Source organism: Cervus elaphus, chromosome 5 (genome assembly GCF_910594005.1).
Source record: "Cervus elaphus chromosome 5, mCerEla1.1, whole genome shotgun sequence".
Taxonomy (NCBI): domain Eukaryota; kingdom Metazoa; phylum Chordata; class Mammalia; order Artiodactyla; family Cervidae; genus Cervus; species Cervus elaphus.
The window spans coordinates 52,166,152-52,191,473 of NC_057819.1; the positions used below are offsets into that span (position 1 = coordinate 52,166,152).

General features: G+C 44.0%; 1 protein-coding gene across 3 annotated transcripts in view; it reads right to left on the reverse strand.

Moving 5' to 3' along the window:
* Positions 1-230: 230 nt before the first annotated feature.
* SETD7 (SET domain containing 7, histone lysine methyltransferase) overlaps positions 231-25,322 on the reverse strand; it is a 52,603-nt gene continuing 27,511 nt past the window's right edge. For all 3 annotated transcript variants that reach the window (XM_043902457.1, XM_043902455.1, XM_043902456.1), the window contains exons 5-9: positions 21,844-22,033; positions 15,782-15,863; positions 13,216-13,333; positions 11,561-11,718; positions 231-5,810 (exon numbers count right to left, since the gene is read on the reverse strand). In XM_043902457.1, the coding sequence (XP_043758392.1) occupies positions 5,630-5,810; positions 11,561-11,718; positions 13,216-13,333; positions 15,782-15,863; positions 21,844-22,033 (729 nt within the window). In that variant the 3' untranslated portion in view covers positions 231-5,629. The remainder of the gene's footprint in view (positions 5,811-11,560; positions 11,719-13,215; positions 13,334-15,781; positions 15,864-21,843; positions 22,034-25,322) is intronic.

A 25,322-nucleotide genomic window follows, 5' to 3' on the forward strand; every position in this document is an offset into this window, starting at 1 on the left:
TCTGGATTCATGGGTGTATGTGGTATCATGCCAAATACACAAGTTTCTGATCTTTCCACAGCCCTCTCTCAGTTCTTACTATAACGCTTTGAAAATGGTAAAAGGTGAATACCATTTTGAAACTAGTTCAAATGTAAAGTTTGCATAGTAATTTAAATATATAGATAGACGTGGCATGAGAAATGTTACTGCTTTTCCGTCTCAGGCAAACAAAGGAAGACAATGACAGGTGATTGTATATTTTGTTTAATACTTGCATTGTTTCTATAGCGCAATTATAGCAATCTTTAAATTGACTTCTCATTACAAATATTTGTCAAGTTTTGTTTCAGAAACATTTTTCCTACTCTCTTGCACATGCACCCAGACACACTACAAAAAACTCATTCATAACACAGTAAGGGCAAACATTATTCATGTAAACATCTTTCATTAATTTCCCATAATTTAAAAAAACCATAGAATTATAGATATTGAATAAGGCTCATAGATTTAGTTCAAATTCCACAAAAGACCAATCAAAGATGCTCATTAACTGTGATGAGGTTAACTTTTGGTTGCAATAAATGCTGAAAGCATTCCCTTGGCTTCCAATCCTTAAACATACCTCACAACCTAATCAATTTGTTTCAGGATAAAAAGAGAACACAGAAAACGCAGGAGAAAAAACTCTTGAAGTAGGGAGCTCAGAACCACGAACCCAACTCTCTTCTATGATAAGCAGACACTACGTAGTCCCTGTAGGTTCCCAATGCATGTATCGAGATGAATGACAGTCATCCAAAATGTAACCAAGTTGTATATTAAGATACATCAGTACGTGTGTACATATTGCTAGTATACACAGTGAAAATCTGTCATCATATTTATCATTTCATTTCATCCAGGACCAAAGTGGAAAAAAACCAAACCCACTCAAGTTGACTATCATTATAAAGGAGCGTTCTAGTAAGAGTCAGGGCAGTTGGGAGGTATGTCCTAGGGAGGTGACTGGTCTTGATGTTAAAACGACTTCCAACAACGGTGTGTCAAGTCACAGACAGAGGAAGCAATGATCTGTGTTATCCAAGGATGTCTCTCTCTGGTGGAAAGTTCGGGGCTTGGGTGCATAGTCGCCCAGAGCCGAGACAGAAGTGGACTGTGCTGGGAAATGGGCCCCGCCTTGCCAGCAGGACCCGCCTCCATCCTCTCTCGAGGTGAAGGCCCAGAGGCAGGGACTGCTGGCAAAACCGTGAAGCCCCACCCGGGGGATCTGAACCCCAACTCCGCTCAGGGCAGCCTCCCTGACGTGTGTGACTAGGCAGTAAGGTGGCGGTGGATGGCGGCCAGAAAACCCGTTCCAAGGTTCCCACGGCCACGTCTGCCTTCTGATTCTGCTGCCCTGCAAAGAAATTGTGCTCCAGATAACTGCACCAGTGTCTCTAATGCCTCTGAGTCACTCCCCGGCCCCCGAAGGCCTGGAGTGATGTCACGAAAGGGTGGACACAACTCCACGAGCACCTAACTTCCACCAGGAAGCGGCTGAGGCACTGGGGAAGCCTACAAGCTCTCTCCACGTCGGCGGCAACAACGCGGGGAAGTTGCCATGCGTCAGAGTTATTTGTAGGCTTTTGATTCTTTAAAAATCAAAATTGATCTGCATTGTATCTCAATAGACTCAGAGGATTCTCACCAAAAATTTTTGCAATTTGTTTAAATAGCACTGGAATAATTCAACTTCATTTAAATATATTCATTCTACCATGAAAATAGTTCATACAAACATCTATTTACATACAAACACATTAAAATTTGTGAAAAGGGTTTCCATCCCTGTGGTTGTATGGCTTGAAATAGTTTTCATTGCTTTGAATATGTCTGCACACATTTGGCAAAATAAAACCGTAACAATTTAGTATTTTTAAAATAAAAACAGACACCGAAGTTCCAAATTCCTGAAAGAAAAGGAAAAAAAAGAAAATCTATCAAGGTACCTCAAGTAGATGTAAAAATTTCATATATTTTGTGAACCTTTGATCTGCGGCAAATAAACAATACCACTATCAGTCTTGCAACATAGTTTTGCTTGTTTTTCTAAAACAGAAGATGTCTGGATTCTAAATCACTACTCTTAAGACAGAAACTTGAGGCAACTGTTTTAAAACAAAGCACAACAGAAGAACGATACCTTCCTGGAAGATCTTAAATGCAGTTTGCAGTGAGTGATTTAAAATTTCATAGATTAAAGGAGTTACTAAAGTGCCACATACGACTCATGGAGAAGACAACCCTTGAACTCACTGTTCACAGTTACTGCAGTTTTATGGTTACAACTAAATATTGTCAATGGTTACACTTGGCCTTCACGCTGGCCTTTTTTAGGTTGTTGGTGATGAGGAAATTGTTTTTCAAGTGTGAAGAACCCCCAGAGGGCAGATAAGTTTAAAGACAGCCTCAGACAGGTTCAAAGGGGTCTTCAACAACAAATTTTCTTCTCAGTTTCTCAGGCAGACCAGGGATGAAGCAGGTTAAAATAAGAATAGGTACTGCAAAACTCAAGTCTTCCATGCCAGTAGCTTTTTAATCTCATCATTCCTTTTCCAGAAATTCAGTCCTTACTTTTTTTTTTTTTCTGAGTCCATTCAAATGTCCATTTGGGGACATACTCCTACAGATTAGTTCCTATTCCTAACTCTAACACAAGATAATATTTTGTCATAGAAAAGCTGCTAAGGAAAGATCTAGTCATGCAGGAGTTGGACTAAGATGGCTCTGAGTGAATCTCCTGGGGGCCATGGCATCACACACCCATCTCAGCTCTGGCGCTTTTGGGGGAGCCAGAAAGTTACTCCTCTATCCCCACTACACGGATTCTTCCACATTTCTGTGCTGTTGCTCATGAAACGACCTGCTTCCTGACACAGTTCCTTCCACAGCAGATATCAAGATTCAGTAGAAAAATACATCCCTCAGCTTTGGCTCAAACAGGGAAAAAACACCCTTATTCCCTCAGCAGTTCATTCCTCAGGGGACCCCAATCCCCTTAATGGTTTTGTCTACCTACAGAACACAGTGAGTCTTAAGGCGCCCTCTGCCCCTACCCTGTGACGAAGTCTTACATTTAGGAGTGTGTCGGGGGAGGGCAGGGGACAGCAGGAGCAGTAGATTCAGACATGGATGCAGAGTGATGGAGAGAGGTACTCCTGGAGGGAAAGACAGACAGACAGGGCTCCGGGGGCACACACAGAGGCAGGAGACTCAGGACAGAGGGAGCAGGAGGGAGGGATCAGCTGGTAGGTTGTTATGTAGGCACACCGGGGTGTTCTCACAGACAACAGAGAGAGAAGAAAGGGGAGGGCAGGAGAAAGAAGAGCCGGAGATGCAGAGGCTCAGCTTGGGGTACCGCCTCCTCTGATGTGTCTGAACGTCACAAACACACTGCCAGACTCTGAACTCAAAGTGTTGACATTCACGACCTCATCTGAAAAATGGATTTGTGCTGGTTAATCACTACCATTTAATTCGATCACTTTTATCAAAAGAAAAGAGAAATTCCATTTGAAGGGGGTAGCCCATTGGTATAGAAATTACACCCCACGGCAGCCTCAAGTCCTTGCCAGACCTCCCCCTGACCTCACTCCCAACCCCACTGACCAGGGGTAGTTCAAGCCATCTTTCTCCAGAGACAGTCACTCACTTTGGGACACGTTTGAATGAAAGCACCTGTCGGAATACAAGTCCCAAGACTCCATCCGTCTGTCACAGTTTACTGAACGGTCTCTTTCTACAGAATAGAAGCGATCCTATCCTGGTGCCTTTTAATCTGAAAACTTTTCAGTTCCCTTCATGGAAGATCTTTCTGGCTTCTCACAAGTGAACCAGCAGCATATCTCCCTGAAACCAAGGCCACTTAGTCGCTCTGCCAGGGACACAGGGGCTCTGGGAAAGCCTGGCCAAGGGGAAGGCTGCATCCTGTGCCTGGAGCTAACTGCCAAAACTGAAAGTTGTGAGCAGCCCCTGGATCAAGCACTTCTGTGAAGTTCTTCCCAGAGCATGTGTAACTGACACAAAACAGCAAACTTCCTCCTGCCTGTTTCTTTTCTGCTTTCTGAGCTTTCCCTAGTTACAGGAGCTACAGCGTGGAAGGCTTCAGCTTTCAAGACCAGACTGACTTGGTGACAGGTGCTCCGCTGACAGCTGCAACTTGGAACAAACGCTAATCTCTAGACCGCCCAGCTCCACAGCGAGGCATCTAGGGAAGGCAGAGCTGTGGCATGTGGCGAGGGCGCTTGCCATAACCCCCAAACTCTCAGAATTCATTCAGAGCAATCCCAGTTAAATTACATACCTAATTAGCTAAACTAAAAAACAGGGGGTTTTCTCCTTATTGCTGCAGTTGTGATTACACATGGCTAGCAAAATGACTGAAATGCTATTGATACTGTTGCTTTTAAACTATACAGGTGTTAATCTTAATTCACAAGGCTCTGAAGCAGGTAAATGCTTTGAAATTACAATGATGAAGAGTTTTAGCGGTTAAGGTTTGATTTGTACCTAGTGATCAGTACGTCTCTCTTAATAGTAGCGATTTAGAAAGAAACAAAACAAAGGACTTTGGAATTCTGGATTAGAATTCAAGTTTGCTATTTGACTTTTGAATTCAATGCACTGTGCCACAAGCCAGACTGCTCTATGTTATGTACATTTAATGTGTACCCAAGGAGAAAAAAAATGACTAGCACTATTGAAGATACTGCAAAATTGCCACAGTTACTGCTTAGAAATACTAATTTCCCTCTCTTCTTTCTTAAAGTATATATTACAACTCTTCCATAACTTAATGCAAACAAAGTAAATTCATTTCTTCTCACATCTTAAAGCAAAGATATCTTTGTTTACATGCGAGAATAATAATTCTATAATAATAGCCTGGCCCTAGGAGCCAGGTCTTTATACTAGGACATAATAATGAAACAATGACAGATCGATAGAAAGAGCCAGAGAGACCTACACACTGGCGCTGACACGAAATCTGTTTGGAAGTTTTCTCTCGTGAAAGATACCTAAGAGAGAGAAGAGGACTAAGGGGTGAACGGACTCAAAAAGTGGGGTTCTGTTCGCTAGGGGGAAAAAACAAGGCCATTCTATTGCAAGAGACAGATCAAAGGTTAAAAGGCAAATTATACTACATTTAGAGAATAAAAATGTAGTAATTCTCCCCTTCATATGGCGCATATGCAAGTATGACAGAACAATTTGCATTGGCCATAGAAATAAACCTCATGGAAAAACCACTGACTAAAAATGACTGAAAAAACCCCCTTTTTTCCCCTTTTTTCAGTCTAATCATTTGGCATCTCTGAAGTGGTACAGATTTAGACTTGAACCACCCAAGAACATCATGCTGTCTTCTGTCAAGTGCGCCGACAGTACCTCTCAGGAGGGCGTTGTTGCGAGGCTAGCTAATTTTAAATCTGGTATGAGTAATACAGTCAGACCTAGTTAGTATTCGAGAAAGTCGTAGCGAACGCAGAGTGAGAGGGTGTGATGTCACAGCATGAGCAGTCCCTGGTTGTCCCGTTGTCGGATAAACGTAGTGCATAGATCCAAGTTTCTGTTCCAGGTCCCCTGCAGCCCGGAGCCAGGCCTTTCACTTCTGCTGGGTGGCCTGGAAGGCCTTCAGCTCCACCTGGTACCACTCGGGAGCTTCTGGCCCACTCTTCCCTGGGGGGCTGTGGTCGTAGCCGTAGGCAACGGTGAGTTCCTCGTCTGCCTCCACGGCTCGGAGGGTGCGGATGCATTTGATGGGCCCGAACCGGGGGTGGACAAACCTAGACATCAAGATGCACACAGTCATTCCTGGGTGGACCAGAAGGTCGGACACAAAGGCTAGAAGGGCCGAGACAGGAATCACCCACATGCTTTGCCCTGGACACCAGGGGCAGGTCGTCAGTGTGAGGGTCACAGGAGAGTCAGCATCAGCATTCCCTGGGAGCCTGGAGCTCATGGTACACTTGGGCTACCCCACCCAGACCTGGCGGTGGAATCTGCATTTGAACACCACCTCCCCCTCCCCCAGGGGACTCTTCTGTGTGCACGCTCAGTCGCTCAGCCGTGTCTGACTCTCTGTGGCCCCACGGACTGTAGCCCGCCAGGCTCCTCGGTCCTTGGGATTCTCCAGGCAAGAATACTGGAGTGGGCTGGCATTTCTTCCTCAGGGATCTTCCCAATCCAGGGATCGAACCCTCATCTCCTGTCTCCTGCACTGCACGCAGATTCTTTACCACCGCATTGAGGCTTAAAAAGCATGGCCCTGGGACTTCCCTGGTGGTCCAGTTTTAACAACTGGACTCTCTGCTTCCAATGCAAGGGGCTGGGTTGGATCCCTGGTTCCAACTGAGATCCCACCTGCCATTTGGGATGGCCAAAATAAGCAAGTAAGTAAAGAAAAAGTATGGCTCTATCTTCCTTTTTGAGCATATTTGGCGCTCTGTCTTTATAAATCAACAGCCAGGATCTACCCCCAAAAATCTGTCTTTAATGAGAAACCGGATTCAGTGTAGTCTGTCAGCTTTTCAGCTCATCCGGCCTGTAGCATCAGATTACCTGGCTGTGCCTCAGGGCAAGGGCACTTCTAGAGTTCTAAGAGAGAGCCCTGTGGATTTTCAAAAGCAAAAAATGCTGTATTCCATCCTGTACTTCTTGAGGAAGTGTTATTTTCTAGTTTTGAAAGTAAATGAAGATTTCTTTCCAAGAGGGAAGCCCAGACACTCTGCCATCCTGCTTCTTTCAGATTTCCCGCTGACCCACGCTGTGAAGGGAGAGGCTGGGCTCCTGCTAGGATTATGCTCATCTGCCGAAGGCTCTCAGCCCGGCAACAGCTCCCTGCAGGAGAGCAGGGGCTAAATAAGTATTAATAGATTTGTCTCCTCTAACAAGGGATTCCCAAGTGGTGCTGGTGGTAAAGAACCTGCCTGCCAATGCAGGAGATGTAAGAGACTTGGGTTTGATTCCTGGGTTGGGAAGATCCCCTGGAGGAGGGCATGGCAACCCACTCCAGTATTCTTGCCTGGAGAATCCCATGGACAGAGGAGCCTCTAGGGCTGCAGAAACATGGAAGGCATGGCCAGAAAAAATCTTATATTTTTGTATGCATATGGTTGGATCTGCCTGGTTCATTTACAGTTACATTTTGAACAAGAGGCACTGAAACGTCACAGAAGGTCCTAGATCCTAAGTTAGATGGCACATGGCGCATGATGGCAAGCACTTGGTGGGAGAGGTGTGTCTGCAGTGTATGGACGTACTTTGTGTGGGATGAAGGGCAACAACTGCACCCTCACTTCAAGGGGTGTCAACGTCTACCCGTTCTGGGTGTCCTGCTCCCTGGCAAGCACACTTGATGTGGGGCTGAAGATGCTGGTGTGAGTCCTGGTTCCACACGATGTTACTGCCTCCTTTTGGAAACTCACCTCTGCAACTCTGAATCTTACTTTCCTCCTCTGCAATCATAAGACTAGGGATTCTTATCCTCCAAGAGTTCCTGCGGTGACAAAGTGCTGTGGCTGGGCTCAGGCACTTCAGTCTTATCTGTCTCTTTGCGACCCTGTGTAGCCTGCCAGGCTCCTCCCTCCATTGGATTCTCCAGGCAAGAGTACTGGAGTGGGTTGCCATTTCCTTCTCCAGGGGATCTTCCTGACCCAGAGACTGAACCTGCATCTCTTATGTCTCTTGCACTGGCAGGCAGGTAAGTTCTTTACCACTAGCATGTGCCTGGCACAACTGAAGACTCTCATCAGTTACTCATAAGCACGTAAGCAAGCCTGTGGGTGTGTGAGATTGAGCACATGCACAGAATTCTCAAATGTGCTCTGGCACAAAAGATATTCCTGGACCAGGGATTTGGGAATTACTTATTAAAATCGCAACTCTTGGTCTCCAAAATATTTCATTAAAAAAGTAATACTCCTTACAATAGAATATCACTCAGCCATAAAAAGGAAGAAATATTGCCATTTGCAGACATGTGGACAGACCGAGAGATTATTATACTAAGTGAAGCAAGTCAGACAAAGACAACTGTCATATGATATCGCTTATATGTAGAGTTGAAAAAAGTGATACAAATGAACTTAATTTACAAAATACAGACTCACAGACATAAAAAAACAAACTTACGGCTACCAAAGGGGAAAGGTGGGGAGGGAGGAGGGATAAATTAGGAGTATGGGATTAATATTAATAGATATACACTACTATGTAGAAAGTAAACAATAAGAACCTACAGGGAACTATATTCAGTATCTTATAATAACCTATGAAGGAAAAGCATCTGAAAAAGAATACATATATGTATATCTGAATCATTTTGTCATACACCTGAAACTAACACAATATTGTAAATCAGATACTTCAAAAAAAAAAAAAATACTCCTGAAATGGAGCTCTAGTTAACCTTGTGGTACACCAAAAAATAAAAAAAAACAATCCCACAAGAAGCCTAAGATTTCTCTTATTGTCCTCTTGCATTTTCATTTTCCTACTCATTTTCATTATTTTCAGAGTAGAAAACAGACAGACTGAAAAGAAAGAACTCAGTCTCAGGTGCCGATTCCGCAAGGCAGCCCTAGAGCACAGAGGTTATGAGCACCTCACTTTGACAAGAGTCCTGTGTTTCTTGTCCCTGATCTGGGATACTGGCAATAACCACCAGTAATACTGGCGGCTCCACGAAGTTACTGGGAAGATTGAATGACATCGTGCACAGAAGCCTGTACCACAGTGCTGGCCTGCAGAAAGCGCTCAGGAAACACTGGGCAAGACCAGCCCTCAGGCCAAACCTCTGACATGCGTTCGGCTCCTTCTTGATGAGCAACCTAGATCTACAGCAAGGAAAGCAGTTCCTGTCTGTCCATTTGGCACAATGTACTGGACCACAGCTCAAGCGGCTTACAGAAGCTGTTGTTCTGTGTTAAAGTGTGCAGAACAGCACCAATGATTTTAGAAGCAAATGAATCCCATGGACTGGTATCTGAATGTTCTGATTGTTATTCAGGTAGTCTCTCCTGGGGCTTCTCAGGTGTCGCTCGTGGTAAAGGACCCACCTGCTAAGGCAGGAGACGTAAGAGATGTGGGTTTGATCCCTGGGTCAGATCCCCTGCAGGAGGGCATGGCAATCCACTCCAGTGTTCTTGCCAGGAGAATCCCATGGACAGAGGAGCCTGGCAGGCTACAGTCCATAGGGTCGCAGAGTTGGACACGCCTAAAGTGACTTGGCACAATCTCTCCATGACCCCAAATAATTAATCATTCACATTGGGCTTGAAAAAAAAATTTCTGAGGAGGGACTTGATTTTGCACAAATGGTTCCTTCTCTTTTCTCCTGTGGTCTCTTACTTTTGATGAGAAAAATCATATCCTTGCCATGAAATCACAAAACTCATTCGTTTTAAGGGGCGGCCTAAGTAGCATTTATAATCCTTCATTACCACGGGTTAAAATGGTTGTTGTTCAGCTGTGTGCAGCCTGGAACGATGCTTTGGCCTAATTTACATTGGCCACGAAAGCCTTGGAGTTAATAACAGTGTCAGTTTCATTTCACATGACACATGTCCTTTGCCATTTCTACTCGCCCTTTAAACAGAAGTTGTAGCTTCAGTACTTGGTACTGGCTGCCAAGGAGAGCAAGTCCCTGCCAGAACAATTTTAAAGCCATCTCAGGGATGCAAGAAGGGACACTCGAATCCTGGCACTTCTCCTACAGATTAAATGCACACGATCTGATCCCGCTTATGTTAACAAGCAAGAGAACCAAGCAACAGCAAACTACAGCTGAGCAGAAAAGACTGCATGCGGCTCCTGGCTGCTCGGAGGAACTGTCATCCTCAGGCTGAGCTAAGGACAGCGGTGACGTGAAATCTCAGCTATCCCTTTAAGGAATAGTCAGAGATGCCTGACTTGGGGAAGATGGTTTGGGAGCACATGAAAACTACTATGATATGTGTAGGGCTACTGTGTGGAAGAGAGATTGACGTTGTACACTAGAAGAAAAGGGATAATTAGGGCCAGGGGCCGGAGAGGTCAGGGAAACCCACTGGGGCTCAGCGGAAAGAACTTTCTAGTCACCAGAGCCCAACAGCTAACTCCATCGCACGTATCTGTTTGTCCAGACAGCTGCCCTTGTGGATAATGGTACGGTTCTCATCCATGGAGGTTTCCAAGAGGTTCACTGTGCCATTGGAAGGGGAGGCTCAAACTGAAAGGGGTTACTTGATTTTTTAAAACTAATGACTGTGGGGAGATGTAATTCATGCTTCATAAAATGCACCCATTTAATGTGTACCATTCAGGGGTTTTCAGTTGTGCAACCATAGCCACTAACTTTGGAAGCCTCAAAAGGAACTTCCCACAACCTGAATGTCTATCAACAGAGGGATGAATAAAGAAGACATGGTACATATAGACAATGGACTGTTAAAAAAGAATGAAATAACGTCATTTGTAGCAACATGGGTGGCCCAGAGATTGTCATACGGAGTGAAGTAAGTCAGACAGAGAAAGAGGAATATAATATGATGTCACTTACACATGAAATCTAAACAAGTGATACAAATGAAAACTTATTTACAAAACAGAAATGGACTCACAGACTTAGAGAATGAACTTATGGTTACCAGAGGGGGAAGGTGAGGGGAAGGGATAGTTAGGGAGGTAGAGATTGCCATGTACACACCACTATATTTTAAATGGATAACCAGCAAGGACCTGCTGTGTAGCACATGGAACTCTGCTCAAGGTTATGTGGCAGCCTGGATGGGAGGGGACTTTCGGGGAAAATAGATATATGTATATGTATGGCTGAGTCCCTTTGCTGCCCAATTGAAACTACCACAATCTGTTAATCAGCTATACTCCAATATGAAATTATAAAAAGGAACTTCCACGCTCATTAGCCATCAACTTTTGCTCCCCCAACCCCGGCTCCTAGCTCTAGGCAAGCATTGATGGGCATTCTGTGTCTGGGGCTATAGAGGACTATTCACACAAATGGAATCAACATCACACGGTCTTTAGTGAATGGCTCCTTGCATGTTTTCAAAGGTTCATCCATGTTCTTGCCTGTGTCAGTATTTCATTCCTCTTGGCTATCAGATGATAGGGACTCTGATTTTATAGGTTTTTTTTTTTTTTTCTAACACCCAGACCTCATGCCCTAGGTTTAGGATTTTACAGTCCTCCTTCCTTTCACATCATAAAAGGATTCCCTAATCTCTACAGTGCAAATTCAATTTGTACTATTACTTCCAATGACACTATCCTTAATTTTCCAGAATGAGAGAGCTGAAGAACAGAAAAAGCCACAATAAAACAGCAACCATGAAGTATAGTATTTCCGCAGCATGTCTACTCTTTGAAGCACTTTTCTATTTCTGGATTTCAAGTAGTAAGCATGAGTAGCCCCCTGGCCGAGGACCCTCTGATATTCTAAGGGGGCCACCTTCCTTGGGGCAGGATAACACCTCTGAGGTGCCCTCCTCATTCTCGGAGCCCCTCGGCACTGGCAGCTTGGGGTCCTACTCACATGTCATAGATACAGTTTGGAGTGAAGGAGTGATTTGCCTTGTGTCCCAAGGAGGCACAGTACTTGGATACGTGGTTGTAGGGCTCAGGCACATCAATGACCGTTTCCTCATCAAGGGAGAGGGTATTCCCATTGAGAGCCCAGTCCCTGCTGTCGACCTGCAGAAAACAAGAAAGTGAATATTGGAAACGAGCTTCCTCCCAGGAACTCAAAGGCCACTGAAGATATTAACTCATTTATCCCTAACCTCATGGTTTGAGTGCCACGCATATGGCAAAAGCCTAAGGCAGCGGCCCCCAACCTTTCTGGCAACGGGGACTGGTTTTGTGGAAGACAATCCTTCCATGGATCAGAGTGGGGGGATGGTTTCAGGATGATTCAACTGTATTACATTTACTGTGCACTTTATTTCTGTCACTATTACATCAGCTCCACCTCAGATCATCAGGCAATAGAGCCTGGAGGTTGGGGACCCCTGGCCTAAGGCATCCCTTGCACTTTGATGGTGCATACTCCACACACTGATGGTGGGAAGGGCATAAAAGAGCAGAGCAGGGCAGCTCAACTTCCTATTTATTTTTAAAGTAATTAAATTAATTGATTGATTGATTTTTGGCTGTGCTGGGTCTTCGCTGCTGCCTGGGCTTTTCTCGAGTTGCAGTGAGCAGGGGGCTACTCTCCAGTTGTGGTGTGCAGGCTTCTCATTGCGGTGGCTTCTCTTTTGGCTGAGCACAGGCTCTAAGGCACGCGGACTTCAGTGGTTAGGCACATGGGCTCAGTAGTTGCGCTCTTGCAGGCTAGAGCATAGGCCCAGCAGCTGTGGCTCTCAGGCTTAGTTATTCTGTGGCATGTGAGGACTCCCCAGATCAGCGATAGGACCTATGTCTCCTGCATTGGCAAGTGGGTTCTTTACCCTTGAGCCACCAGAAAGCGAAAAGTGAAAGTGTTAGTTGCTCAGTCATGTCTGACTCTTTGCAACCCCATGGAATATAGCCCACCAGGCTCCTCTGTCCATGTGAATTTCCCAGGCAAGCATACTGGAATGGGTTGCCAATCCCTTCTCCAGGGGATCTTCCCCACCCAGGGATCAAACCTGGATCTCCTGCGTTGCAGGCAGATTCTTTACCGTCTGAGCCACAGGGAAGCCCGTGAGCCACCAGAGAAGTCTTCAATTTACTACTAATTAACTTTCCCATCTTATTTTATAAAAAGAGAATTTGGAAGGTATTTGGGCCATGGGGGCAGGTAGAGCCCTTATGAATAAGACCAGAGTTCTTATAAGAGAACCCTGAGAGTTCCCTCATCCCTCCTGCCATGTGTAGTTACAGCAAAAAAAGGGACATCAGTGAAGCAGGAAGCCAGCTCCCACCAGACACTGAATCCGTCGGCACCCTCATCTTTGACTTCCTGGCTTCTAGAACTGTGAGAAAGAAGCTTCTGTTGTTCATAAGCTACCTAATCTACAATGTCTTTGCTGTAGCAGTCTGAGGTTGGCTGGAGAACGATATCTGAGCAATTTTATAAAAAAGCCTAGCCTTTTGTTCCTTTATATTCTTAGTGAACATTAAAGTAAAAGGACTAATGAGAAAACTAAGGGTGTCTGAAACAAAGCCCTTTACACAGTCAAACTGAGTCCCCACTTCTACCCCACTCACCTCTTGGTGTGTAATTCGGACTCCATTGTAAAAAGACATAACAGTATTGGGTCCCGCAGCTACTTTTGAAAACAGTCCTTCTCCAGCACTGGAAATGAGAGATTCAGCAACATAAACCCTAAAAAGAAAAAAAAAAAAAGGCAAATGATTTGTTTTAGTTTGATATATCATCCCTTACTAACCACCCAAATACCGTCATAGCTACAGAATCCAAAATGTCAGTTCATAGTAATTCAATGAGGCAGAAAGAAAAAGTGAAATACAGATTTCGGCACTGAAAGCTGGAGAACGGTGTATACTCATGACTCTCATTGCTCTCTAATAACGGGATTATTAGCATACCTTCACAAAGTAACTCAGTGCTTCATATAAGGTTTTTAAAAATTTGTATGTTTTAATTAATGACAATTTCCACTGTCTTCTTGGACTATGCAAACATTTCCCAAAGCTAATTAAAACTATACCCAAGGTTCTCAACCCTGAGATGAATCTTCTACATAAAAGAGTGACAAATAATTAATAAAAGATACTCAATAAGTACTTCCCAACAAAGGAGTTTATAACAGATTAGCTAACTCTGGCCCCAGGATCAAATCTAGCTGTTGCTTGTTTTTGTAAATAAAGTTCTATTGGGACACACCCACACCTATTTGTTCAGTATTATCTATGACTGCTTTGGCATTACAAAGGCTGACTTGAGTAGCTGCTGTAGAAACTCACAAAGCCTAAAATATTGACCATGTGGTCCTTTACAGAACAAGTGTGCCAAGTGCTGGTTTTAAGAAGATAGAACTCGTGATTACAGAACAGGATTTATTAAGAGAGTGAGTGTGAGCATGTTAAGTCGCTCAGTTGTGTCTGACTTCATGACCCCAAGGACTGTAGCCTGCCAGGCTCCTCTGTCCACAGGATTTCCCAGGCAAGAATAGTGGGCTGGGTTGCCATTTCCTTCTCTAGGGGATCTTCCCGATCCAGGAATCTAACTCACATCTCCTATGGCTCCTGCATTGGCAGGCAGACTCTTTACCCCTGAACCACCTGGGAAGCCCCTTATTAGGAGAGTACCTGCCCCAATCACATAATTTCTGTTATTCCAGCCCCTGTGGTGGATAAAGAGTTTGGGGGAAGTGGTCATTTGGGATTTCTGTTATGTAGATCTTCTGTTTATTTCACGGGCTGGAAGGCTGAATTACTGCTTCCACCTCCTGACTCTCTCCCTGGGACAGAGTTATTCTGATTCTTGGTCATGTGACTGCCCTTCAGCTTGCATGGAGGATAACGTCCCTGCCCAACTGACTTGGTTTTGGCTGAGTGATCTGCTTTGCCACTAGGCAGAAGTGACTGCAAGGCTAGGTCTCGGGTGTTAAGAAGCATGGCAAGTTTCTGCCAGCTTCCTTGAGCTTCCATTCATCTCCACAAGGAGAAGATGCCCCAGGGGGCTGTTGTTTGCTTAGCCTGAGTCTTGGAATGAAGGCATGTGAGACAGACCGGAACCCAACTTGAAACCTGGAGCACAGCCTAGTCCAGCTGAGCCGAATGGAACCCAGTCAAAAGTGGCTGAGCCTCAGCCAATCTACAGAAGTATGAGCGCAGAAGGAAATATTTGCTTTCATAAATCGCTGGTAGTCTAAGGCTACTGTTATGTGGCATCATCACAACGACAGTAACAAAAAAAAAAAGATACATACGGTTAGGGGACTGTTGTGTTTGGGGGCTAACAAAGACCAAATCTTTCTCTCTGCAAAGAGGCCAGAGCCTCATCTCAAGAAAGAGGCCATTCATTCATTGTGACATTGTAGTGTCAGCCCTGTCAGTTAAACCAGGGAAGAGGCCTTTTCTCAGACGCGGACAGAAGAGAAACTGAATAGAAGCCACGATTACAGAGTGAGGCCAAGAGAAAGTCCACTGCAGATGGCGCTCTTACCCACAAACAGGCCAGCCACTGGGGCGCAGGAACCCCAGTCAAGAGACCAGAGAAAGCCATTCCAGGAATCCAGAGCTAGAGTTTAGCTAGCATGTTCAATGGAATGGGGCCTGACACTCGAATGGAGCTTAGAGAATTGTAATTTGTAAGCTGCAATGTTTTTATGCTTGTTACATTTTATTTATTCCTGTCTTCCCTTAGTGAATAAAGACATTATCTTGTGCTCCAGACCCTCTCAGCTGGGCTAAGTAAAGCAGCAGACATCTGGTTCTGCCTCGACTAGAGCTTTCAAGAGTGTGAAATGTTCCCGAGGGGCTAGGAGAGGCTGCCACGCCAAGAGCCCCAGGAAAGTGGACGCCTGGGCAGGGTATAACGGGCTGCCTGACCCAACTGCTGTCCCCTCGAAGAAGCTTCACTCCGGGACCGACACACAGGCTGTTCTGTGCTTTATGGGTGGAGAAACTCTCTTACAGGGACAGATGCTGCATGACCATGAAAACACTCTTGCTCAGAATATACATTTGTTTTTTTCTGCTAGGGAACTCAGCCTGAGTAGAGGGCCACCAAGGAGCAGTAATTCCCACCACAAGAGTTATTTAACTCACATAAATGATGTCATTAAAACCACAGGGGAACAATTACCTCTCCGACTCATATGGATCTGGAAGAAGAGCATTGGTAGAAATGCAAGATGAAGTTGACTTATCAAAGTGGTACACCGCACCTGAAAAGCAAACAAAAATTTCAGTACAGGCCCAGAGTCAGGGAAGTGCATCAGAAACATTTCTCTCTATCAATGGGACCAGCATAAGTTAAATAATGCAAAAGGTTACTCAAGTTAGACCAACTAGAATGAAATTCTTCAGTATAAATGGAGAGCTTTTTTTTTTAGTAATAGTTTTTCATGATAAGAAAGTTTACTTATCCTGAGTAAATGTGCAAACACAATAAAATTCTTAGCTTCATTCTCCATCATATTCATTATGCATCTCTTGGTGACTATAATGACATTCATTATTTTTAGGAGAATTTATTATTGTGAATACATAAATCCCAACCCATTTTGTCACCTAGTAAAAGATACACATATGGGTTTTCTTTCTTTTGCTGAATATCCAAGTGGAAAAAAATACAGAGAGATACTCAGGAAAAAGTTAATCTAAAGTAATAATTTTTTATTACTCCTGAAATGCTTTCACTGTGTTCAGGAGTATAATAATGAAGATGGATACCATTTTACAAAGCATAATTTACTTTAGCTCTTTCATTCTTTAACTATCTGGAATTACATGAGTGACCTACACCTAAGCATCATCCAACCCACTGGTAGAGCTCATGCTATACTTCCAAGATCATTTCTGATTTGAGAATCTTAAGTGTAACAAATATTGTCATAACATCAAATATTCTTATACTAGGGGATTAAAATCTGATGTTTCATTTGTTGAACTTTGTGATTCTGAATTGAGTTGCTAAAAGATACTTTTAGGTTATTATTGAATACAGCAATTGGATGCTTAGTAGATGGCATGGGTACCAGGTGATAATGTTAATTCTAATTAAAATATGTGATAGGATGAAATAGTTGCTGGCTGGCTAGATAACATGCTTCTCACAAGCAGGTTTACACCAGTAATTACAGACTGCTGTGCAAAATATAAATGGATAGTTTTCAGATTTGTTCTGGAGTTTTGTTATCAGGTCTTCACAGCCATCAGGACTATCTCTTAAAATTCCATTTTTTGCTTTTGGATTCTCTTTATTCACATGATTTAAAAGCTACTTGTGTAATTAAAATTTTTAACTGAGAAAAAGCTTTGTCATGAAAACTTGAGATCTCTCTCTGGTTGGATAAGATTGGATAATAGTTTTAAATTTTCCTTGTGGTTTTTTTCACACTAGACACAGTCTGTAGAATCCAACCACCCACCCTTGGCAATTGTCTCCTTCACTAAAAATAAACATTCAGCCTCACCAGAATTAAGAACAGACTGCTTTTGATAAAGCATTAACAAAAGTCATCTTATTTCTATTACAGTGGTTCAGAAACCAATTAGTAATTTATTCCAGAAACGAAGGCACATAGCCACTCTAGAATTAACGTTAGTTTTCGGCAAAGAATTAGCCTCCAAGAACCCTCCAAGAGCACGAGGAAGATATACGGCGTTCCAAAGGCTAATAAGTAAAGAAACAAGTTTACTCCTGAAAAGTCAATTATTTTAGGCACTAAGGCATCATAAATTATCCATTAAGCAGTTCCTAAGTAGTTACCAATGGTTACCAGGTCCTCTTTCTTTCTTTCTTTCTTTTTAATACCATCAAAACCCAAATTAATGTCTCAGACTAAAAGTCTGAGATCAGTCCACGTCACAATCCAGATCAGCCCATGTCACAGACCATTTGAGTATTTTGAAGAGAGAGAATTTAATACAGGGAACTGGTTACACAGAAGATGGAAGAGCTGAGAAGCCGAAGAAGGCAATGAAGAGCCCAGAAACTGCCAAGAGCAGAAAGCCATAACCCTGAGTCACAGGAGCAGCGCTAGTCACTCAGTCGTGTCTGACACTCTGTGACCCAAGGACTGTAGCCCGCCAGGCTCCTCTGTCCATGGGATTCTCCAGGCAAGAATACTGGAGTGGGTTGCCATGCCCTTCTTCAGGGGATCTTCCCGACCCAGGGATCGAACCCAGGTCTCCAGCATTGGCAGGCAGATTCTTTACCATCTGAGCCACAGAACCATCCCTGGACCTCTGGACCTGGGGGAGCCCAGGAAAGCTGGACCCGTGGGGAACCGTCCTGTTAGGATATGGAATCAGGAGACAGGCCCCTGCTGGGGACTCTATGGGACACACAGAGGGCTTCTCCCTGCTCCTGTCCTTGGCCTGTGGCCAAACCCAGACAGAAGTCAGAGGCACAGAGCCTGGGAAATGCACCAGAGAAGGGGTAGACACCCTGGCCTGCAGTAAAGCAGGGCAGGGAAGGCTGAGAACCAGCACACGACCGATTAAAGGAAGTTCAAGCAAGCAAAAAAAAAAAAAAAACCCTACACTTCCAAACCAAACATTTCTGTGGAATACACATCCTATTGTGCAGAAATTCTCCTAAGAACTCCCATCTCCTTTCCTTAGACTAAAACGTTCCTCACAAATGTGCTAAGTGCCAACTACACATAAAACACCATGCTAGGGGCTGTGCAGATACAAGCAGGAGTCATATCACATCTCTTCCTGCTTTCAAGGAGTCAAGCTGTCTTCTCCAACGCTGACCATCCCTCCCTCTGCTCCCTTAGACAGGCCTGTGCTCCAGGCCAACTGAAGGTACCCTCTCCTCCCTCTATTCCCCTGTCATTGGCACTATGACCTGGGACTGCAATTCATCCGTTCACTTGACAAACGTTACTTCTAAGAGTGGAGCCAAGCCATTTAAGGATGGAACAGGAAAGGATTTCCCTTGCAGTCCAGTTGTTGTGACTCTCTACTTTCACTGCCAAAGGCCCAGGTTCAACCCCTGGTTGGGGAACTAAGATCCTGCAAGCTGCAAGGCACGGCCAAAAAAATAAAAATTAATAAGGACTTATTGTATATTGCAGGGAACTCTACTCAATACTCTAATGGCCTATATGGCAAAACAATCTAAAAAAGGGTGGATATATGTGTGGGCATAACTGATTCACTTTGTTGTATACCTGAAACTAACACAACATTGTAAATCAACTATACTCCGAAAAACATTTAAAGAATTAAATTAAAAAAATGCAACTTCTGATTTAATAGTCCTGAAGGGGGCCTGACAACCTGCATTTCTAAGAAACATTCAAGTGATGCTGATAATTGCACTAAAAAAGAGACGGAATAAGCATTAGCCAGGGAATGGAATTGCTATGTAAAGAGGCGAAGAAATGAGGAGAGAAGAAATTCCAGGCAGAGGCACAAGAAAACTCAGCAAGAAGTGTGGAGAGAGAGAAGCAGTCTGTTGATCCAAGAGCACAGAGAGAAAGGAGAAGGCAGTGAGGAGGGTTTTAGGTGAGACACTGGCATTCTGCTTCCTCCTCCCCCAACCACTGGGCCAGAAGCCACATGACCCCAAAAGCCCTCATCTGTCAGCCAGTCAGGGGTTCAGTACTTGTAACTGGAAGAGGAAGGAGACAGAAACAAAAGGGGCAGAACACAGAGCAAAGACTGGGCCTGGTTCCTCCCAGTCACCCAGAGCAACTATGCTTTCTGATCCCTTTGAGACCCAAATTGTTCAACCTAGCCTTAAAAGAACTGAGGCCTGCTGGAATCTTGCCAATAAATCCACCCCTCCTTTTCTGGTCTTAAGTGAGTTTGAAGAGGGTGCTTGCTATTTGCATCCAGGAGTTCTAAGAAAAACCATAATTCCCCTGAGACTGATCACTCTCACTTTCCAAAATGTGTTTCATACTTACACCAAGAAAAGTGTAATAACCACAATAACTTCCCTGATGGGGCTTTATGATAGATGCCAATATCTATATTTTATCATGAAGAAATAGTTTCTAAAAGGATAAGTAACCTGCCCCAAGCCATAATACAGTAATGTTGGAGCCAAGACTCCAACGAGGTGACTCTCAAGTTCAAGACTCTTGCCACTAAAAGTGTTGCCATTTCTGAAGTTTTAAAATCTGCATCACCAACTGGTATCTTCCCCTGGCCATAGTCTCCTCATTTCTGAACTTTGTAACACTGTTTCCTATTGAAATGGACATGAAGAGTGCAGATATCAGAGTTTAAAGTTCAAAGATTACTGTTACACTTAAAAAAAAAATACTTCATTGTGGAATGACTTTAAATTTACAGAAAAGTTGCAAATTTAGTACAGAGAACTCCTGATGCCCCTCACCGTTTCTCCTAATGTTAATTTCTTATGTTACATGCTGCATTTGTCCAAATTAAGAAACCAGCATAGCGTTACTATTGAGTGAACTCCAGACTTAATTCAGATTTCACCAGTTTTTCCACGAATGTCCTTTTTCTGTTCCAGGATCCAATCCAGACTCCCATACTGCATTTAAAATGCCTCAATTTTTAACTTAAAAAAACAAAAACGGAGACATTTATAACAACCCAAGTTGGAGCTAAATGTAAAGTGCTAGGTTTCCTATTTTTGAACAACCACCCTTTGGAGAATCTCCTTCCAATCCAAAGAGCTAAATATTATCTAGGCCTAGCAATGCCTAGATGCACTATCTTTTCTACTTTATTCTTCTTATACCTTAACTTAGATTGGAAATACATATATGTTGGGAAGATCCCCTGGAGAAGGAAATAGCAACCCACTCCAGTATTCTTGCCTTAGGAAAATCCCATGGACAGAGGAGTCTGGTGGGCTACAGTCCATGGGGTCACAAAGAGTCAGACAGGACTGAGCACTTCACTTTTTCATACATTGTTTTCAAGGAATCAGACCAATTTAGCTTTCTTAATATTGTGCCACCCAGAATACAAAACCTTGATTTTTTTCGATGTATATTTTCCAGATTTTCTACAGAAAATAATTTTGTAATAAGGAAAAAAAGTTTGGTGCCATCTTGTACTTCTAAAAGGAAACAGGACTTTTTCTAACATGGAGACCAACAGGCTCATTTGTGCATGGAGTATGTCTTCCAAGACGATGCTAGACGTTCCCCTCCTTCTGCTCGCATAGCTCAGCCTGTGAGATCTTAGCCAGTCAGGGGTTGAATCCATGTTCGCTGCAGTGGAAGTTCAGCGTCTTAACCACAGATCACCAGGAAAGTCTCGATGTTAGACTTTGAAACAAGCCCAGGTACCAATGTGCATTTATCTTCCCCAATTGGAACTCAGGTTGATTCAGCATTACAACTTGGAGATCTACCTAACTTGATTCTTTATCAATTCAATCATTAAACTGTAGGGTTTTTCCCCCCCTGAGATATAATATTTAAAACTGATTAAATTATCACTGTCATTTCTTCACCCCTCCTGCGCACTAGAATTAGACAGCTATGCCCTTGTCAGGTGACTTTCAGCATCTGCTACTAAAGTGCCTGGTGTATCGTTCCCTGTTTCACTGATGGCTTGGCCGTGTGACTTGCTTTGACCAATGACAAGTGGGTGAACGGGACTTTGTGTCAGTTGCACACTGAGGCTTCAAGAGGCATCGCAGGTGTCTGCTCAGGCTCTGGCTTCCTGTGGTGGCCTGAGAAAACGGATCGACAGGCCCAGAGTTAAGGCCCAGCACAGGCTCTGAGCTGACTAGGGTTTCCCGAGTGTTAGAGAATGGTGGCTCAGTGTTAAAGAATCTGCCTGCCAACGAGTAGGAGACGCTGGTTTGATCTCTGGGTTGGGAAGATCCCCTGGAGAAGGGGATGGCTACTGACTCCAGTATTCTTGCCTGGGAAATCCCATGGACAGAAGGGCCTGGTGGACTACAGTCCATGGGGTCGCAAAGAGTCGGACATGACTTAGCGACTAAACCATCATCGCCACCACCGAGCTGGCTAGAAGCCTTGAGTCCCATCTGGCCTGGCCAAGCCCCTCTGGACCAGTTGAATACAGCCGCTTATCAGACCTGTGTTTGATGTTGTAAACCCCTGAGGTGCTGAGGTGTCTCATTAGCAGCCAAGCTGATACACCAGACAAGACAAGGAAACTAACTTCTCCCCAGTAAGCCCTAATAACCTGTTTTGGAATTAAAGCAACCCATCCGGAGCAGATTCAACTTACTTCCAGGCATCAGTTCAAAGTGAGGCCTTCCTTCTTCAGTGGACAGAAGAGTAGCCAGCTTCCCTTCTATCATCTCTCCATCGATGAATTTTCCATACAGGGCAGTCCTTTCATCAGGGTACAAGTAGGCTATCTTCTCTCCCGTCATCTCCCCATCTTCATTTACTTCTCCTACAAGGCTGCCTCCATCCTGATGGGAGAAACCCAAAACCAGAAAATATTATATTATAGTATTTATCTATATGACACGACCAGTATTCTTGGGCTTCCCTGGTGGCTTAGCCGGTAAAGAATCTGCCTGCAATGTGGGAGACCTGAGTTTGATCCCTCGGTTGGGAAGATCCCCTGGAGAGTGGCCACCCACTCCAGTCTTCTGGCCTGGAGAATTCCATGGACTGCATAGTCCATGGGGTCCCAAAGAGTCAGACATGACTGAGCGACTTTAACTCACTCATATGACACAAGTTCAAGATATTCCTCTTGTGCATGCCCACTGTTAGTAGCACTAATATGGATCATAACAGATTAAGAACTCAGCTTTTCACATGAGCATGAAAAGCATGAGGCATATCATCCCTCCCCACCCAGTCCCCTATAGGCTATATGCACAGAGAACGTATAAACCTGATTTACAGAGTCAGAGATGGAGCTGTACTTTATAATCCTGGACAAGTTACTGATACTGTCTAACTTTGTTTCTTATCTAAGAAACAAATACGCTGTATTTGTGTCTTCAGTCATGTCTGACTCTTTGGGACCCCATGGACTGTAGCCCACCAGGCTCCTCTGTCCATGGGATTCTCCAGGCAAGAACATTAGAGTGGGTTGCCATGTCCTCCTCCAGATCTCTCCCACCCAGGGACGGAACCTATGTCTCCTGCATTGCAGGTGGACTCTTTACTCACTGAGCCACCCATTTGTAATATGTCATAAACATTGAAAGGAAATGCGACAAGGGTTTCTCTGGGCCAATATCAAATGTGATGAGGATCTGCAGCAAAACAGTCTTACTCACTATTCTTAGAAATTTGCTTTTCTAATATTGAATTCTGAATTTCTGGTCTATTAAGAAAATCTTTAGTTCAAAGATACTTAAGAATTAGTTTAGTGTATGTGAGTAGAGAGTTGTCTGCAGTTTTGTAAGGAATAAACAAAAGAACTTTGAGATACTGTCTTTCTGAGAGTCCTATACCATGGTTTATTTTTTTGAGCTAGAATGAGAAGTGAAAAAAGAACAACTAAATTCTCCTCCTTTGCCCATCACTTCTCTCTTCCCACTCTTCTTTATTTACTGCTCCCTTCTGCCTCCTTCCAGGAGAGGAGCCAGCTGTGCTTCCTGTTTTATTGTCACTTGCTTCATTCCCAAGGGTCCTTAAATGCTTTAGGGCAGAGGCTATCGTAGAATTCTGTATCCTGGTACCAGTGCTAGGGACACAGGAGGTGATGAAAATACTTTGTAAATTGAATTGGGACACTAAAAATAAACTGTTATTATTAAATATTATTAAATTATATAAATTATTAAATAAAAAGAGTTAATATTTAAAAACCTAACCTAGGGTACAGCTATGTTTCCTTTTTTTTTTTTCCTTCCCATCTAGGAGGTCCTCATGGTATAAATGGAAATCTCAGACCTTTGTGGGTTTGACCTGAGACTAGTAAGGCCATGACATCTTCTAAAAGCTTGGTTATTTCCTCAACTGAAAGGTTCTAGAAGCAGCTACTCAGAGTCAGTGATGTGGGATGACTTCTGAGTGATTTCAAATGCTGTTTACAGAGAGGGAGCAGGAAGAAATAACCACCAGGTATAGAATCTCCACAGTTCACTGTAGTCTAATGGCTCTTTGGAGAAAAAAAACAGTTATAAATTTAAAAATGAATCACAGCACTTCCATAGAAAGAAAAATACTTGGAAGCATTTTTCCCAGATAGAAAGGACATTAGGGATGTATTATTGCTCTTCCTCCTCCCTGAGTTAATTCTTAATGACTTAGCCGGAACAGAGATGTATTTTCTGCAAGATCTGCCTTCAGACTTTCAGCGACGATGACAGCTGAGTGGCGTTAGAGCACTTGTGCTCCTCACACACGGTAACTAACTAAACCATCAAGATTACTATTTATTCAGCATTCTGTCTTTCTAGGGTCTCAGGTTTTCTTCCCCCTTACGTACTTTAAACTTCATTTTGGGGGCAAGTGATTTTATTTGTCTAGAATGATAAAGCAGATTCTTCTTTTATTTTAGAAAGGAGTTGGTGGTTTTAGTTGCTAAATCGTGTCTGACTTCACGACCCCATGGACTGTAGCCCTCCAGGCTCCTCTGTCCATGGGATTCTCCAGGCAAGAATACTGGAGTGGAATGCCATTTCCTTCTCCAGGGATCTTCCCAACCCATGGATTGAACCGGGTCTCCTGCACTGCAGGCAGATTCTCTACCGACTGAGCTACCAGGGAAAGGAGTTATGAGTTTTTAATTAAAACTCTCTATCACTGTTCCAAGGTAAGCTTTTGACAGAAATAAACTACCCTTAGAATGAGCTTACAAATCCTGGATGGAGGATCATTTTTTTTTGCCTCGCTTTGTTCCTACTTTGACCTCAGGTCACAGACACTTCCTTGTTGGCTGTACCAGGGGGAGCAGAGGGAAAACTGATCCCCTTTCTCCTCTGCTCAGGGGCTCCCCCTATGGGAAGAGGAATCCTTCACTTGATCGGTGAGAAGGCAGGATCTGACACCCATCTCTACCAGATGGGGGTTAACAGGATAAAGTCTGCTGCTCTCCCATGTTCTGCATTTTCGCTCACCTGTTCTGAGAATTGGCAGCGCCCATGGGCAGCACCTGCTCCCCTCTCATCCTCTCTTCTCCTTGGGGAAGCTCCCCCAGGCAGCCCTACTCCCCAGGGGAAACCTGCAGCTTTCTTAGCTGCTCTGTGGGCACCTGGCCCATCTGTTTAGTTCAGAGGGGCAGAAGTAGAAACCCATGACACCTCTGCATTCTAACTCCGCCATAATGAAGTCCTGATCCCTGACACCTATGTCCATTTCTTAATTGCTCAGTTGAGTCCGACTCTTTGTGACCTTTGGGACTGTAGCCCTTCAGGCTCCTCTGTCCATGGAATTCTCCAGGTAAGAATACTGGAGTGGGTTGCCATTCCTTTCTCCAGGGGGTCTTCCCAGCCCAGGGATCGAACCTGGGTCACCTGCATTGCAGGCGAATTCTTTACTCCAGGTTCCTCTGTCCATGGAATTCTCCAGGTAAGAATACTGGAGTGGGTTGCCATACACAGGGACTGAATCCGGATCTCCTGCATTGCAGGCGGACTGTTTACTGTCTGAGCCATCAGGGAAGCCCGCTTCTTGATTGATTCTCAACCCGGAGATCAGAGCAGTGGGATGTGATCACCAGCCTCACGCCTGGCCCCAATGCCAACAGATACTATCCACAAAATGTCATCAACCAAGTTAATTTTGACAGCTTGT